We start from the raw sequence: 17763 nt of genomic DNA, 5'->3' as shown, positions 1-17763 counted from the left end.
TTGATAGGGTTGTTAAGAAGGCATACGGTGTGTTTGCTTTTACTGGTAGAGGGATTGAGTTTCAGAGCCACAAGGTCATGCCGCAGCTGTACAAAACTCTGGTGTGGCCGCATTTGGAGTATTGCGTACAGTTCTGATCACCACATTATAGGGAGGATGTGGAAGCTTTGGAAAGGGTGTAGAGGAGATTTACGAGGATGTTGCCTGGTATGGAGGGAAGGTCTTTATGAAAAAAGGCTCAGGGACTTAAGGCTGTTTTGGTTAGAGAGAAGATTGAGAGATGACTTAATAGAGACGTATAAGATAATCAGAGGGTTAGATAGGATGGACAGTGAGAGCCTTTTTCCTCGAATGGTGATGGCTAGCGCGAGGAGCATGACTTTAAATTGAAGAGTGATAGATGTAGCTTGGTTCTATACTCTGTGCATGGTGGTAGCATGGAGTAGTAGTAGATTGACAACTTTAGGGGCATTTGAGTGGTCATTGGGTAGACATATGGACGAAAATGGAATAGTGTAGGTTAGATGGGCTTCAGATTGGTTTCTCAAGTCAGTGCAACATTGAGGTCCAAAGACCCTGTACTGCGCTGTAATGTTCTATGTACTTCTCAGTAAGACAAGATCAAAGGACTGTAGATTTTAGGAATATAACAACTTACTCTTGAAAAAAGTTTGTTTCAGTTACACACCACAAAGTTTTATAGAATATGGATAGAAATATCTTTTCTTTGATTTTCAACAGGAAGATTTGCTTAAAGCATTTGATGATGGAAACGGAAAGGTATTTTTCAAGCTGTGGGAACAGCACATTTTGCCTCAAACTGGAGTTGATGAGCAGCTGCCTCAGAAATTGGAGTTTCACCTTCAAGTTCATTTCGCTATCTTTCCTCTGAAGAATTCTAGAAAGTCTGTAAGTTGCAAAGAAACATAGATCTTTGTTAAACATGTACTAATATGTTGAGTGAAATTTGTACTAAAAAATTCTCTTAATCTTTGATTAATGTATTTAGCAATACTTCAATTTTTGCTTTTAAAGAAAATATTATTTTAATGTTATTAACATTTTAATTGCAGAAGCTAATATTCTTATCATTTAAAACGACATATAGACAATTGATTTGTGAAGATATATTTTCAAATGCTATCAAAGGTATGGAGGTCATATTTTAGGGTCTCTGTCTCTCACTCTCTCTTTCGCTTTCTCTCTCTTAGGGCACTGTATTGGCACCCATTCCAAAGAAATATCCTGTGTATTTAAGAATGGTACAGGAATACTCAAAATATGTGAGACAGAGGCAGGGGGAAAGTCTGGATGTGGAAACTGAGAGGCTAAGGTTTATTGTTAGGTAGCTCCGAAATAGGAGGCTATGGCCCAGGAAGGAACTGTGTTTCAGTGTTATGTTGTGCCAGGGATGAGTGTGGAGAGTGCCTTTTTGTTCTTGGTGTTGTCACAAAGCTGTTCCTTGTCTCGGATACTGTATCCTTGATTTTTTTCAGAGAGGTTGTAAAATACTCAGAGCTCCAAAATGGCTGAGTTGGGTACAAAGATAAAAGGGTATTGAGAGGCCTTTTTGTTGATATGTAAACAGATGAAACTTTCGGCCATAGCTTTTATGTTTAGAAGTGACCTGTATAATGAAAGGGGAGTGCCCAGTCCTGGAAACTGAAGTTAAGTGAGGGTCAGTTCAGCAGTGAGCTATGTGGAAACAGGCTGCTAGACTCTCTCTGTCTCTTTCTGCCCGACAAACTTTGAACTGTAAACCTTTGTTTCGTTTTTTGCTCTGTGTTTAAGGGTTTTGTTTATTGGGACTGTTGTGTATATTCAGAACAGCATGATTTGGGATAGTCTGAGTTCTGTGGGTATTCTATATTCTGTTCTTTGTGTTTCATTCCGTAATTTACTCAAACAAATTGCAAAGTTATGGTCTGGGCTGCCTGCTTAAGAATGTTTTGAGTGGTCTGGACTCGTACACAACAGTCAGCGGTTCTGGGAGAGAGAGGGAGACTTTAAGCAGGGAGGAGTGTGATGTAAATTTCAAGGGAGCAGAAGGGATGAAAATGCAGTAAAGGAGAGAGTACAGTTTCAAACTTGTAAACAAGGGAGCAGTTAGCTAACTCAGAATTAGGAAAACTTGAAATCACTAAAGTAATGAGTTACTTGCAAATGAATATGGTGTCTCTAGCTTAGTTTTCCATATATTAGGAGCTACTGTAAAGGTAGGATTATAGTAAATGCATTTATCATGAGCACAGTGCCAGTTTTTAAATTTAAATCTGTGATTGAGATCTGAGATGCAGTTAGAGGGATAATAACAGCTGTTCAAAATATTCCACCTTTGTGAAAATGCAATGGAAACTTTTAGCTGTGATCTCACTAGCCAGTGGAAGACACATTTAATGGAATAGATGTATGTGTCAGTTATTTTGAAAACAATTTTGCTAACTTATGCTTGTTATGTTGTAGCAATTTAAGTACTGTGGTATCTAGGGAACAAGCACTCCCTTTGTGTTATAGTTTTAAGTTTACTGGGGTTGATGCTCGTTGATAATGTTGATGAATTCTTCTAATGCTGCCTCTTTGAGACCCAATTACTCCATATGTCAACAAATAAAAAGATAATGTTACTGTCTGACTGCATCATCTAACATAGGAGTTATTGAAAATTAGAGAGCTATCCCTGCAATTCTAAAAGGTGTATGTATGTGCCTATCCATAAATGATCTCTCAACTTAGGATCAGAGAGATAATTAACAGTTACACTGCATATTAAATATTTTGAAATTTTGACAGTAGTGTTGGCAGTAAGGAAAGCAAACTGATAGATGATGGCAATGGACGACAATGAGTTAATAAAATTTAACTTTCTCTCAGGAGAGCAATTTTCTGAGTACAGTATGCAGTGCACTGGTCTGGCTGCTGTTCCAATGTTTTAAAAAAAATGTAACCAGCAGATGGTGGTGTGTTACTGCTTTTCAAAGTGCCATATTATCACAAAAATGAGTTTATCACCATTGTTTGCAATAGGCAGCTTAACAGTATGAAATGTATAAATTAGGATTCCATGCTAGTTTGAAGCAAAGTCTAAAGTTCAATGCACGAAAGTTTGTATTGCTGTAAGTTTATCTTAGCTAGTGTGACAATCAAAGAAAGTGATCACTTTAATGATTGCTATCTCTCCTATAATCACATCTGAGCAAGAGTACTTTTCCCCGTAAGGGGGAAAGAAAAATTAGCAAGTGTCTTAAGAGGATAGTATCCAAATTGTAAAAAAGTGCAAGTGTTTTCAACTACCTTCAGCCAGAGGTGCTGAGTGGATGATCCATCTCAGCCTTCCACTGAGGGTCGCAACATCACAGATGCCAATTTTCTGTGCCCACGTCCAAGAAGATATGAACCAGGCCTGGACTGATAAGTGGCAAGTTACGTTTGTGCCGCACATGCGCAATGACCATCATGACAAGAGAGACTGTAACCATCTCCTCTTGATATTCAAAGCCATTACCATCATTGTATCTCCTATGATCAATGTTGTAGGCGACTGCATTCACCAGAAAATCAACTGAATCAGATACAAAATTACTGTGGCTGCAAGTGTTGATCAGAGACTGTAGATGATTCATTCCCTGACTCCCCAGAGCTTCCTTACCATGTATAAGGTATAATTCAGGAGTGAGATGGTATAGTCTCCCTTGCCTAAATGAATGCAGCTGCAACAACATACAATTTCTCCTTCATCAATGCTGAGCAGCTTGCTTGATCATCACGCTGTTAATTACCTTCATTATTCAATTCCTCCATTACTGCTGCAATGTCTACCTTGTACATTGTCAAGAAAGATTCAATGCAGTGTCTCACTCATTACTTTGAAGACAAGTGCCCCCACCATGTAGAACCATGGTTTCTAACACACAATCATAATTGGCAGATTGATAGCAGAGTCTCTCACAATTGATCTCATTGTTCACCCATGTTCCCTCACCATGTATGTTTGACAATTGATGTCACCACTTGCCTGCTTTCCGTCATTGTACATATGTCAGTCATCATGCAGCTGCATGACCTTCACATCGGGAAGTTACACACTAGAAGAAAGTAAGGACAGTTAATAGTGTTTACCCGCTTGTTACATCGGATGTCAGCTTGGTTGAGTTGGACCATCATTGCTCCCATAAAACATATGTTATTCTGCAATGCAAACAAATGAATAAGAAATATGCTAGGAACTAAGGTGTGAAACCAGTATATTACATTACTACAATGCAGGAAGTTGTTCAGTCCATCATACCAATGCGGACTTTCAGCAAGAGCAGCTCAGCTAGTCCCTGTCCTCTGCCCATATGCTGGAGACCTGCAGTTGTTTTCTACATAAACTAATTATACAATGAGATTCAGGTGAGATCAGTTGTCAGACATGCATGCTAAAGAAATGCAGTGTCACAAAGCTGGTTTCTTTTTTCTAAACCATGATCCTGCTCGTTTATAGTTAGTATAGTGTATCTGTGTGTTTAAAAAAATGTGTTGCTGGAAAAGCACAGCAAGTCAGGCAGCATCCAAGAAGCAGGAGAATCAACATTTTGGGCATAGGCCCTTCTTCAGGAATGAGGAGGGTGTGCCAAGCAGGCTAAGATAAAAGGTAGTGAAGAGGGATTTGGGGGAGGGGCGTTGGGAATGCAATAGGTGGAAGGAGGTTAAGGTGAGGGTGATAGGCCGGACAGGGAGTGGGAGCGGAGAGGTCGGGAAGAAGATTGCAGGTCAAGAAGGCAGTGCTGAGTCCGAGGGTTGGGACTGAGATAAGTTGGGGGGAGGGGAAATGAGGAAGCTGGAGAAATCTGCAACACCGTGGCAAGACCATGGCAACACGACCTTGGCCTCCTCCATCGCCAGACCATGGCAACACGACGCCTGGAGGAAGAGCGCCTCATCTTCCACCTAGGAACCCTCCAACCACAAGGGATGAATGCACATTTCTCCAGCTTCCTCCTCTCCCCCCACCTTATCTCAGTCCCAACCCTCGGACTCAGCACCGCCTTCTTGACCTGCAATCTTCTTCCCGACCTCTCCACCCCCACCCCCTCTCCGGCCTATCACCCTCACCTTAACTTCTTTCCACCTATCTCATTCCCAACACCCCTCCCCCAAGTCCCTCCTCCCTATCTTTTATCTTAGCCTGCTTGGCACAACCTCCTCATTCCTGAAGAAGGGCTTATGCCCGAAACGTCGATTCTCCTGCTCCTTGGATGCTGCCTGACCTGCGCTTTTCCAGCAACACATTTTTCAGCTCTGATCTCCAGCACCTGCAGTCCTCACTTTCTCCTATCTGTGTATTTAAACTACTAACAGGGGTTATGAAGGGTTTTAAAAATGAAGCCATCTTTTGGTATTGATGGTTCATTTTTTAAAAGGGGAGAGGTGTCACAAAGCAGGTTCCTTTTTTCTAAAAGGTGTTCCCTTTTCTCAAGGATACTATGACCTTGGTTTTTATCAGAGGGGTAATAAACCGCTCATGATGCCAATTAGTCTGATTCGGTACAGAGATTAAAGGGTATCGAGAGGTCTTTTTGTTTATATGTAAACAGATGAGACTTCAGGCCAAAGTGGCCAGGTTTTAGGAGTGATCTGTATAATGAAAGGGGTGTTAAGCAGTTCAGTTCAGAACTAATTGGGAGTTCAACAGTGAGCTGTGTGGAAACAAACTCTTTCTCTGCCCTTCTAACTTCAACCTGGAAGCATGTTTTCCATTTGTACTGGTTTTAAAGGGGGGTTTGCTTACTGGGACTGTTATGTACAACAGCATAATTAAATCTAGATTGGATAGACTGAGTTCTGGGGGGTTCTTTATTCCGTTCTTTGTGTTTCATTGTGTAATTTTGTGAAAGAATTTCTGTCTGTTTTAAAATCTACTAGTCAACCTAACTACCTCACTCTGGGTAATTTTCACTATACATTTAGTGAAATAACTTTCAAAGTTATGGTCTGAGCTGCCTGCTCATGAGTGGTCTGGCCAAGTTCATAACAGCAGGCAGATGGTGATATCAAATGTCAAAGACTCTGCAATCAATCTGTTGATTAATATCAGAGCAATGCAAGTCAACCAGAGCCCTGGAGAAATATCATGACAATGGAAGTGACTTTCCATACCTCCACATTTGAGAGCAGCTGGCAGCGTTCTGAATTATCAGAAGCATGGATCCAAAGGCCTATTAGATGATGACCAGCAGCAAGTGACGCCATGAACTGCAAGGTGAAGCAATAATGATGAGTGATCAACCTGGACCATCTAAAAACAAGCCTAAAATGTGGAATGTGAAAATCAAGTTCTGTTCAGAATTATGTGTTACCAAAAACAGTAAATGCAAAGCTTGTATCCTTGAGAAGCATGCTTCAGGCAAAGAAAATTGACAAGCTGAAGGGCACTTCCAAAGCTCAACAATTTTTTTTGTAAACAAACAGCAAAAGGTAAGGTCTGCACTGAAACACCATTTCACTTCATGGCAAAAAACAAAAACTCATTCACAGACAGCAAAGTGATCATAGAAGCAGAAACTCTACTGTTTAATTCAGAGACTTCAAGAACAAAGAAGAAATAATAACAGCAATCCAGGGCATGTTATGTGTCGCTTGCACAGTAGCAAGATAATTGCAATGTGTGTGTGTGAAGATGTCTTTTCAACAGCACAAGATGAAGGACTGTGGATGCTTCTCACTGCAGTTCGACGAATGCATCATCATAGCAACGTCCAGCTAATTGTTCTCATGCACATGCTCTTTAAGGCGATAACAACTAAAAAGAATTTTCTCATCCTTTTGCCCCTTAAAGAAATAGCTGCATTAAATTCAGAAAAGTATATCCTGAGAAAAACATTTCAGTCAAGAAGCAGATTTCCACCACAACTGATGGTGCATCAGCCATGCTTGGTACTAATGCAGGCTTTGTTGTATTTTGAAGAAATGATCCTAATTTCCTCTCGTTTGTCACTCGGCACTGGGTAATCCACAGTGAGCATCAGTGAGTAAAGTTATGGACTTTTCTCCTGTAATGAGAGTCATTTTTAAGATTGCAAACTCAAGTTGAGCAAGAGTCCTTCAATCCCACTTGTTTAAATCCTTGTTTAATGAACTTAATGCTGCCTAGTATTAATCCTCTATGCTGATGGGAGATGGTTAATTTGAGGGAAGGACCTGAAAATCTGATGCCTTATATTAAAGAACGAAATGTGCAATAAGCTATCAGACAATGCATGGTTGTTTGTCATTGGGTTCCTTTCAGACATAACTTTGAAACTGAACAAGCTAAACTGTGAACTGCAGAGAAACGACAGAGATTTGGCACACAGAATTAATATTTTGAATGCACTTAGATTGAAACTGGGTTGGTGATTCTCCCAATTAAGGAGTGAAATGCTGCAATGGAGAAAAGAAAAATGGTTCCATTCATAAAATACCTGTGGACAGCTGAACACGTAAGCAGAAGAATTCAACAGGCAGTTTCAGGAATTTGAAATGTGGTGGAGCAAATTATCATGTTTGTCTCAAATCCATTCCTCAAATAGACATAAATGGGTTGATGACCAAATTCTATCAGGCATTTGATTTTCAAAGCATTAGAGTTGATTTGGAGATAATTATTATGCAGTTACATTGAGCTGAAGTCATGGGCAGTGATTTTTGGGGACTGATTAACAGAGTGACTAAATCCAATCATCCTTTTGAAATGAATCCTCTAAAAGTGAAAGCTCATTTTGACTGTGCATAGCTCTGAGAGACAGTGTTCTGCTACATGAGAATGTTCAAGCCCAAGTATTGCAACCCTCTTAAATACTCATTTAAAGAAATGTTTCTGAAGAACTGTCCCTAATTACAACCCAGACTTCAAGGCACTGGTATTGTACAGACACAGATGTCACACTAAGACTTGTTGAGCAGAGGACAAAAGGCAGGAATTTGTATACGTTTGGTTTTAGATTTATATAACACTAAAGTTAAACTATATTCTATATTTTCTTCTGGATCGTGGGTTGCATTTAAATTCAGCAAGTTTAAAAGGGTTGAAGACCATTGACTTAGAAAGACAAGCCCAGTAGGCATTTGGCATCATCACCACCTTGATTTCCCATCACATGTCACACATCATTGTAACATAGATATGTATCACCTTGATTATTACTGTACCAAAATCATGTAACTCCATTTTCAGACCTGTGGGAACATGAGTAATTCAGTATTTAGGAAATATCAGTGCTTCTTGATGTCAATTCTTAACGTTGGTAGATATATCCTGTTGATTTGCTCTTTTTATTGAATATGTGCAGCAGACAGGAATAGGTTGGTTGCTTAACCTTCCCACATAGTATAAATGATGATTTTTCTTCGTATTCCCTTTTCTCCACGGGAGCTACATGAAACAACTTCTATCATTGGAGTCCACACATAAAGTCATCCTTGTATGTTTTTCATGAGAGCAAAGGTGCAGCTGGTATTTATATAGATCTAGTTTTGTAATATGACTGCAACAGAATTGCTAATTGAGGGCTTGCCATTACTTCTCAATTTCTTAGCATATCTTGACTTGTAAACACCACCTTTTGTAAATGAAAGAATGTTTGATATAAGTATTATAGCATGTGCTATTATTTCTGCTTGATTATGGGAGGAGAAATAGATCTGTTTGTATGATGGGAGAGATATTGTTATATTGAAGATTAGCTTATCAACTTTAATATCCATTAGAATAAGGAATGATTGAGAGTAAATGCTGTAACTTTTTATCCAATTGCATCATCATACTTAGCTTATTTTGTTCCAGCTTTGTTTATCTTATAAGTGAAAAGCTCTCTTTCTTTCTTTCTCTCTCTCTCTCTCTCTCTCTCTCTCTGTTTCTCTCTCTATCTCTCTCTCTCTCGGTCTCTCTCTCTCTCCCTCTCTCTCTTCTCTCTCTCCTTCTCTCTCTCCCTCTGTCTCTCTTCCCCCCTCTCACATAGACACTCATATGAGAGTTTGTGGGGTGAATTTGTACTTGGAGAATTATATTTTATTTTGCTTAATCCATGCAATTGTAAATGCATAAATTATAAATGCATAATATAATAAATTATAACTGCATAAAGGTGGATAAATCCCCAGGACCAGATCAGGTGTACCCTAGAACTCTGTGGGAAGCTCGAGAAGTGATTGCCGGTCCTATTACTTCGGTATATGTATCATCAATAGTCACAGGTGAGGGGCCAGAAGACTGGAGGTTGGCTAACGTGGTGCCACTGTTTAAGAAGGGTGGTAGGGATAAGCCAAGGAACTATAGACCGGTGAGCCTGACGTCGCTGGTGAGCAAGTTGTTGGAAGGAATCCTGAGGGACAGGATGTACATGTATTTGGAAAGGCAAGGACTGATTAGAGATAGTCAACATGGCTTTATGCATGGGAAATCATGTCTCACAAACTTGATTGAGTTTTTTGAAGAAGTAACAAAGGGGATTGATGAGGGCAGAGCAGTAGATGTGATCTATATGGCATTCAGTAATGCATTCGACAAGGTTCCCCATGGGACACTGGTTAGCGAGTTTAGATCTCACGGAATACAGGGAGAACTAGCCATTTGGATACAGAACTGGCTCAAAGGTAGAAGACAGAAGGTGGTGGTGGAGGGTTGTTTTTCAGACTGGAGACCCGTGACCAGTGGAGTGCCACAAGGATCGGTGCTGGGTCCTCTCTACCTTGGAGTGCAGGTTCATAGCTCCTTGAAAGTGGAGTCGCAGGTAGATAGGATAGTGAAGAAGGCGTTTGGTATGCTTTCCTTTATTGGTCTGAGTATTGAGTATAGGAGTTGGGAGGTCATGTTGCAGCTGTACAGGTCATTAGTTAGGTCACTGATGGAATGTTGCATGCAATTTTGGTCTCTTTCAGATCGGAAAGATGTTGTGAAACTTAAAAGGGGTCAGAAATGATTTCCAACGATGTTGCCGGGGTTGGAGGATTTGTGCTCTCGGGAGAGGCAAAATCGGCTGGGGCTGTTTTCCCTGGAGCCTCGAAGGCTGAGGGGTGACCTTACAGAAGTTTATAAAATCATGAGGGGCATGAATAGGCAAAGTCTTTTCCTTGGGGTCAGGGAGTCCAGAACTAGAGGGCATATGTTTAGGGTCAGAGAGGAAAGATATAAAAGAGATATATGGCGCAAATTTTGGACACAGAGGGTGGTACATGTATGGAATGAGCTGCCAGAGGAAGTAGTGGAGACTGGTACAAATGCAATATTTAGATGGCATTTGGATGGGTATATGAATAGGAAGCGTTTGGAGAGATATGGGCTGGGTGCTGGCAGGTGGGACTAGATTGGGTCGGGATATCTGGTTGGAATGGACAGGTAGGACTGAAGGGTCTGTTTCCATGCTGTACATCTCTGAGTCTATGACTCTATATGAATCAATTATGATGCCCATTTGTTTGGAGAATCCTACAGTTCAGTATTTCTCGCAAGAGATTAGTTTTATGTTCAAAGTAAGGGTTTGGAGAAATATGGACCAAATGCTGGCAAATTGGACTAAATTAATTCAAGATATTTGGTTGGTATTGAGGAACTGGACTGAAGGGTCTGTTTTTGTGCTGTGCAACTCTATATAATGTCATTTTTGATAGGCAGAACAATTTTTCCATTATCTGAAATTTGTTTCATTGTGTCTGCCATAAAAGGGATGGTATACTCCAGAATGCCAGAATTCCTTCTAATTTTGGCTTGAATATAACTATATTTTGTTCAATTGTTTCCTGTTTTTTCTGAGAGGCAAAAAATGCCATCTTGATGGACCTTTTATATTTATCCTAAAATTACTTGTTGGATTGATGTATTTGAAAACGAAGATGTATTGAGCTACAAGGCATTAAAAAGTTAATGAATGTGATCATCAAAAATAAATTACTACATCCTCTTGGAATATATTTTTCTCTGTTTTTATGTGGCTAAACCTTTTTTTGAATGGCCTTTCGTAGGCTTCATGTACCTTTTGAGAGAGGAGAGAAACAAAAAAATCAGAGTGAAATTTAGTAGTTGATTTCTTGGAGGATTTCAGATAATGCCTTGGAAGAAAAATAAGCCTTAAAAATAGGGAATATGGAAAATAGATTGTAGAAAGGAAATTTGAAATCTGTTGAACAGATGTTCGTCTTTCAAATGTTGTTTTTTATTTAACAGGACAAAGATGATATGGATGAAAGAACATCTAATTTCAAAAGCTATCTGGAAACCAGAGGTGCTGCGTTAAGTCAGACAACAGAGTTTTTGCCCTTTTATGCACTTCCGTTTGTCCCCAATCCCACTGTACATCCCTCTTTTAAGGAACTTTTTCAGGTAAGAGTTGCTGCAGTTATCAGAGAAGGATGTTTTGCTAACATATAACCTATTTAGATATGTAACAATTTCTCTGCCTTTTAATGACTACTTTCTTCCATGAACAGAGATATGTCAAATTACTTAATTTTCTCAAGGCCTTGTTTCACCTTGACCTGTGAAGGGTGGGCTTTTACATACTGATGATAGCTGGCATGATGATAGAAAGAAAATACTATATTTCTCTGTGTACTGTTCAGTGTTGTTGTGTAGCAATGGTACCATATTTACAGTGATCTAATGAAATGGGCTAGGTAAGTGGGGTTGCATGTAGAGTGCATAATTCCAGCTGAGAGATCTTGAAATTGCAGTCTAATTTGAAGGCCACATTAATTTGTAATGTCATAATTATTTGTGAATAAGAGTACAATCTTCATACAGCTTAGCACTTGCCTTGTTTAGATTTCTAGTAGCAATTTAACTTTTTAATTATTATTAAAAAGTTTCATTTATTGCAAAAATTTGTATTTAATATGAAAATATTTACATTTGGATAGCAACTTGCATAATATCTGAACTTCCCCAAGAGCTTTACAACCATTGCAACACTTTTGAAATATAGGCAAAAGTGAGAACCAGCTTCTAGAAAGCACAGCTTCAAAATCAGTAACGAGACATACAATAAGTTTGTTCTGGCTGTTGTTTTCCGAAATGTAAGGAAAAGCCAGGGAACTACAGACTGGTGAGCATGACTTCGGTGTTGTTGGAAGGAATCCTGAGGGACAGGATTTACATGTATTGGGAAAACCAGTGATTGATTAAGGATAGTCAACATGGCTTTATGCATGGGAAATCATGTCTCACTAACTTGATTGAGGTTTTCAAGATGTAATGAAGAGGATTGATGAGGGTTGAGTTGTGGATATGATCGGTATGGACTTCAGTAAGGCATTTGGCAAGGTTCCTCATAGTAAACCAATTAACAAGCTTAGATCACATGGAATACAGGGAGAACTAACATTTTGGATACAGAACTGGCTTGAAGGTAGAAGACAGAAGGTGGTGGTGAAGGGTTGCTTTTCAGACTGGAGGCCTATGACCAGTTGTGTGCCACAAGGATCAGTGCTAGGTCCACTGTGTTTCATCAGTTACATAAATGATTTGGATGTGAACATTAGGAGGTATAGTTAGTAAGTTTGCAGATGATATCAAAATTGGAGATGTAGTAGACAGCAAAGAAGGTTACCTCAGAGTACAATAGGATCTTGATGAGATGAGCCAAAGAGTTGAAGAGTAGCAGATGGATTTTCATTTAAATAAATGTGAGTTGCTACATTTTGGAAAGGCAAATCAGGGGGGCAGGGCTTATACACTTAGATTCATAGAGATGCACAGGACAGAAACAGACCCTTAGGCCCATGCCGGCGAAATATCCTAACCTAACCTAGTCCCATTTGCCAGCATTTGGCCCATATCCCTCTAAACTGTTAATATTTGTGTACCCATCCAGATGTCTTTTCAATGTTGTAACTGTAACAGCCTTCACCACTTCCTCTGTCAGCAAATTCTACACACACACACCACCCTCTGCGAGAAAAAGTTCCCCCTTAGGTCCATTTTAAATTTCCCCCCTCTCACTCTAAAGCTGTGCCGTCCAGTTCTGGATGAGGTTTCTAGGAAGTGTTGCTGAACAAAGAGCCATTGGAGAGCAGGTTCATGGTTCCTTGACAATGGAGTCACAAGTAGATGGGATAGTGAAGAAGGCATTTAGTATGCTTTTCTTTATTGGTCAGAGCATTGAATATAGGAGTTCGGAAGTCATGTTGCAGCTGTACAGGACATTGATTAGGCCACTTTTGGAATATTGTGTGCAATTCTGGTCGCCCTCCTACTGAAAGGGATCTCCCTCCTATTGAAAGAATGTTGTGAAACTTGAAAGGGTTCAGAAAAGATTTATGAGGATGTTGCCAGGTTGGAAGGTTTGAGCTAGAGGAAGAGGCTGAATAGGCTGGGGCTGTTTTCCCTGGAGCGTCAGAGGCTGAGGGGTGACCTTATAGAGGTTTATAAAATGCTGAGGGGCATAGATAGGGTAACTAGACAAGGTATTTTCCCTGGGGTGGGAGAGTCCAAAGGCCATAGGTTTAGGGTGAGAGGGGAAATATTTAAAAGAGACCTAAAGGGCACCTTTTTCACGCAGAGGGTGGTGCGTGAATGGAATGAACTGCCAGAGGACGCTGATACAATTACAACATTTAAAAGGCATCTGGATGGGCATATGAATAGGAATGGTTTAGAGGGCAATGGGCCAAGTGCTGTGAAATGGGACTGGATTACTTAGGATATCTGGATGAGTTGGACCGAAGGGTCAGTTTCCTTGCTGTACATCTCTGTGACTCTGTGGCTTGAGTACAGTTTAAGACATATATAATTTGGTCTTTCATCACCCTGGTTAAGTTTAAAATCTGTTCTTACCAGTGGAAGTGGAATGAGAAATGCCCCCCTCCAGCCTCGGTCATACCAGTAATCTATTTATTAAATCTTTGTTGTCCAAGCATGTTATTGTAGCTAACTGAATCTGACTGGATGATCAAAATACATCAATGGTATAATGAATGCACTACGTTTCCCACATTAATTAGAAGATTAAGAAGAAAATTCTCTCTGTTGTATTTTTCATCACTATTGCGATCAAAAGTAGATCATCATTTAACTGTAGACAAGATGACCCTTTTTCATGAAGCAGTTCAGTAGATTGTTTGTTTCCTGTGATGTAAAATGAAGAACAGATCTAGTGATTAAGCGAAAGGATTATCAAATGGACAATGGAATGCAGATAGGATAAGTCATAAGAGTAGAAATTAAGCCATTCAGCCCTTCGAGTCTGTTCTGCCACTCGATCATGGCTGATAGATTTCTCAACCTCATTCTCTAGCTTTCTGCCCATAATCCTGGATCCCCTTTATAATCAAGAACACACCTATCTCTGTTTTAAATATATTCAATGACCAAGCCTCCGCAGCCATCTATGTCAGGGAATTCCGTAGATTCACCATTCTCTGGATGAAGAATTTTATCCTTATCTCCATTCTAAAAGGTCTCCCATTTACTTTAAGGCTGTGCTCTCGGGTCCTAGGCTGTTCTACCAATGGAAACAACTTGCCAACGTCCACTCTGTGCCGGCCATTCGGTATTGTGTAAGTTTCAATTGGATCTCCGCTCATCCAGTATTGTGTATTCTCAGAAGAGAAGTATGAGAGTTGCGAATAGACCTAAACCATTTATTCCACATTGTCCATACGTATCCCACACCCACTCCAGGGAGTGACACACAAAGGGTTTACCAAACTGATTCCTGGGATGGCAGGACTGATGTGTGGAGGGAGACTGAATTGGTTTGGACTGTACTCACTGGGAGTTTAGAAGATCAAGAGGGGTGGAGATCTCATAAATACCTACAAAATTCTAACAGTATTAGACAGGATGAATGTAGGAAGGATGACTGGGCGGGGTCCAGAACTGGGGGTCACAGTCTAAAGGCTATGTACTCAGATGAGGAGAAATGTCCTGACCCTGAAAGTGGGGAGCCTGTGGAATTCTCTACCACAGAAATGGTTGGGCCAAAACATTGAATGTTCTTGAGAAGGAGTTGGTTATAATTTTTAGGAGCGAAGGGAAAAAAGGGTATGGGGAGAAAGCAGGGAGCAGGGGACTGAATTGGATGATCAGCTCTGATTGCATTGAATGGCGGAGCAGGTTGGAAGGGCTGAATGGCCATTGGCCACTTGTATTGAGGAAGAGATTTCCGAAGATTGATGAGCTGTTATGAAGAAAAAAAATTCTTCTTAACTCTGTCTTAAATGGATGGACCCTATTTTTTAAGCACAGAACCCCAGTTTTATATTTAACTCCTCAACCTACAGTTTCCCAGGAATCTATCAAGCTAGATTATAATCCTGTGTGTGGAGGATGCACATCATTAAAATAATGAAAAAAAATCCCAAAAGCTAGGTAATCTATTTTGCTATATAGATATTTAGTATTATGAGTCTTAAACTTTGATTTTAGAAACATGTTCTTCCTATTCACTTTTGCTGAGTGAAAATACCTGAATATGTATTAGTAATTAAGATTAGCAAGTAAAAATGGAAGACAACAATGGATATATTATTGTTGAAAACAAATTTGTGATAAGATATCAAGTTTCTGAGCGTCGAGTTTCCACCAGCTATGAAAAGAACCTATTCAACAAATGTTGGAAGGTAAGAAGTGAATATTCCATCTCGAACAGCCTCTCTCCATTTCATTCATTATGTGCAAGAGTATCTTGCAATATTTTCTAATTTGTTGCCAAGTTTGTGTTTTTTTTTAATTCTACACTGAAAGGTTTTAAATAATGGCTGTTTTTTGTCTTAGCTTTTTATTCTTCTAATCATTTCTGATGATCTGAATTTGCTCTTTAGGATTCGTGGTCTCCGGAATTGAAAATGACACTGCAAAAATTTCTGTCTGCAACTTTGAAAGTGACCAGTGTTCCAAAGCTGCTGTCTTTATTTGTATCCTTTTTACTCTTCGTAGAAAAGTATACTTCTTGTGACTGGTATTTAGTTCTGCAAAGGGAGGAGAGGGAGGTGGAAACTGGAAAAATATAATGGATGACTGTCCTTATTGTAGCAATGACTAAAAATCTAGGAGAAAGTGAGGACTGCAGATGCTGAAGGTAAGAGTCAAAATGTGTGGCACTGGAAAAGCACAGTTGGTCAGGCAGCATCCGAAGAGCAGGAGAGTCTATGTTTCGAACATAAGCTCTTCATCAGGATGAAGCTCTTCATCTTCATCGCCACACTTTTGAAAATGACTAAAAATTGGCAAGCAACCATTGAGTATAGGAGTTGAAGGTCATGTTGCAGCTGTACAGGACATTGGTTAGGCCACATTTGCAATATTGTGTGCCACCTATCGGAAGGGTAGGTCTCCCACCTGTTGAAGTTGTGAAACTTGAAAGGGTACAGAAGGTTTACAAGGATGTTGCCAGGGTTGGAGGATTTGAGCTATAAGGAGAGTTTGAACAGGTTGAAGCTATTTTCACTGGAGCGTTGGAGGCTGAAGTGTGACCTTACAGAGGTTTATAAAATCGTGAGGGGCATGAATAGGGGTGGGTGAGTCCAGAACTAGAGGGGTAAGATATAAAAGGAATCTGAGGGGCAACTTTTTCACGCAGTATGTGGTGTGTGTATGGAATGAGCTGCCAGAGGCAGTGCTGAAAACTGGTACAATTACAACATTGAAAAGGAATCTGGATGGGTATATGAATAGGAACAGTTTAGGGGAGTGTGGGCCAAGTGCTGGCAAATGGGACTAGATAGGTTAGAGTATTTCGCTGGCAAGGACGAATTGGATTTAAGGGTCTGTTTCCGTGCTGTACATCTCTATGACTCTGAGTAGACATGGAAGTAGAATTCAGAGTTCATGTTCAAGTCGAATCATCCTTCCTCGCTTTCTGAGGAAAGGTCTCCAAACCCAAAACGTTAACTCTGATTCCTCTTTACAGATGCTGCCAGACCTGCTGGGTTTTTCCAACAATTTCTGTTTTTATTTCTGATTTACAGCATCTGCAGTTCTTTTGGTTTTTGTATGGAAGTAGAATTCATCCATTGGAATGAACTTTTGATTTCCTTTTATTACTATTTATTGATCAGTTTAAACTTACACAAAATCATAATTGTTTTGCAATTTAACTTTTCTTTCTTGGACTGAAAATGTTACTTAAATATGGATTAAATAGAAGTCAGCCCAAGTTACAATGACATGGAGCTTAATGATGATTAAATTAGATTCCCTACAGTGTGGAAACAGGCCCTTCAGCCCAACAGGTCCACCCCAACCTATGAAGCGTAACCCACCCAGACCCATTTCCCTCTGACTAATGCAGCTAACGCTATGGGTAATTTAGCATGGCCGATTCACCTGACCTGCACTTCTTTGGTTTGTGGGAGGAAACTGGAGCACGCGGAGGAAACCTACGTAGAGACTGGGAAATGTGCAAACTCCACACGGTCAGCTAAGACTGGAATCAAACTTGGGTCCCTGGCGCTGTGAGGCAGCAATGCTAACCACTGAGCCTCCGTGCTGCCCCCAAGGTGAGACCAGTTATAGAGTACGCAGTTTTGGTTATTCCGTATGAAGACTAAACTAAACATGTTGGAAATTGTTCAGAGGTGAGATGCAAAGCTTACAGTGATTAATTTATGAAAAAGACGTCTTTACACAATTTTGTTCAAGAAAAGAAGGCTGAGAAGAAGCATAATGTGAGTCTTTGAAATAATATGACTGCTTTGAATAAATTAAAGAAATAGGCTTTATCGCCTGGATGATGAGCATAGAGTTTTAGAGTACATTTACAAAGTTAATCAGCCTGAACAAGAACAGAATTTAGGCATTTTCTTTGTTTA

General features: G+C 39.9%; 1 protein-coding gene across 4 annotated transcripts in view; it reads left to right on the top strand.

Annotated features, from left to right (window-relative positions):
• Positions 1 to 17763, top strand: part of LOC132821513 (lisH domain-containing protein ARMC9) — a 150366-nt gene that overhangs the window by 21433 nt on the left and 111170 nt on the right. For all 4 annotated transcript variants that reach the window (XM_060834118.1, XM_060834117.1, XM_060834120.1 and 1 more), the window contains exons 4-6: positions 742 to 909; positions 11180 to 11335; positions 15775 to 15867. In XM_060834118.1, coding sequence (XP_060690101.1) covers positions 742 to 909; positions 11180 to 11335; positions 15775 to 15867 — 417 coding nt within the window. The remainder of the gene's footprint in view (positions 1 to 741; positions 910 to 11179; positions 11336 to 15774; positions 15868 to 17763) is intronic.

This window comes from Hemiscyllium ocellatum, chromosome 13 (assembly GCF_020745735.1).
Source record: "Hemiscyllium ocellatum isolate sHemOce1 chromosome 13, sHemOce1.pat.X.cur, whole genome shotgun sequence".
Taxonomy (NCBI): Eukaryota; Metazoa; Chordata; class Chondrichthyes; order Orectolobiformes; family Hemiscylliidae; genus Hemiscyllium; species Hemiscyllium ocellatum.
Note: the sequence above shows the minus strand (reverse complement) of the source record. Positions and strands in the feature narration are given on the sequence as shown.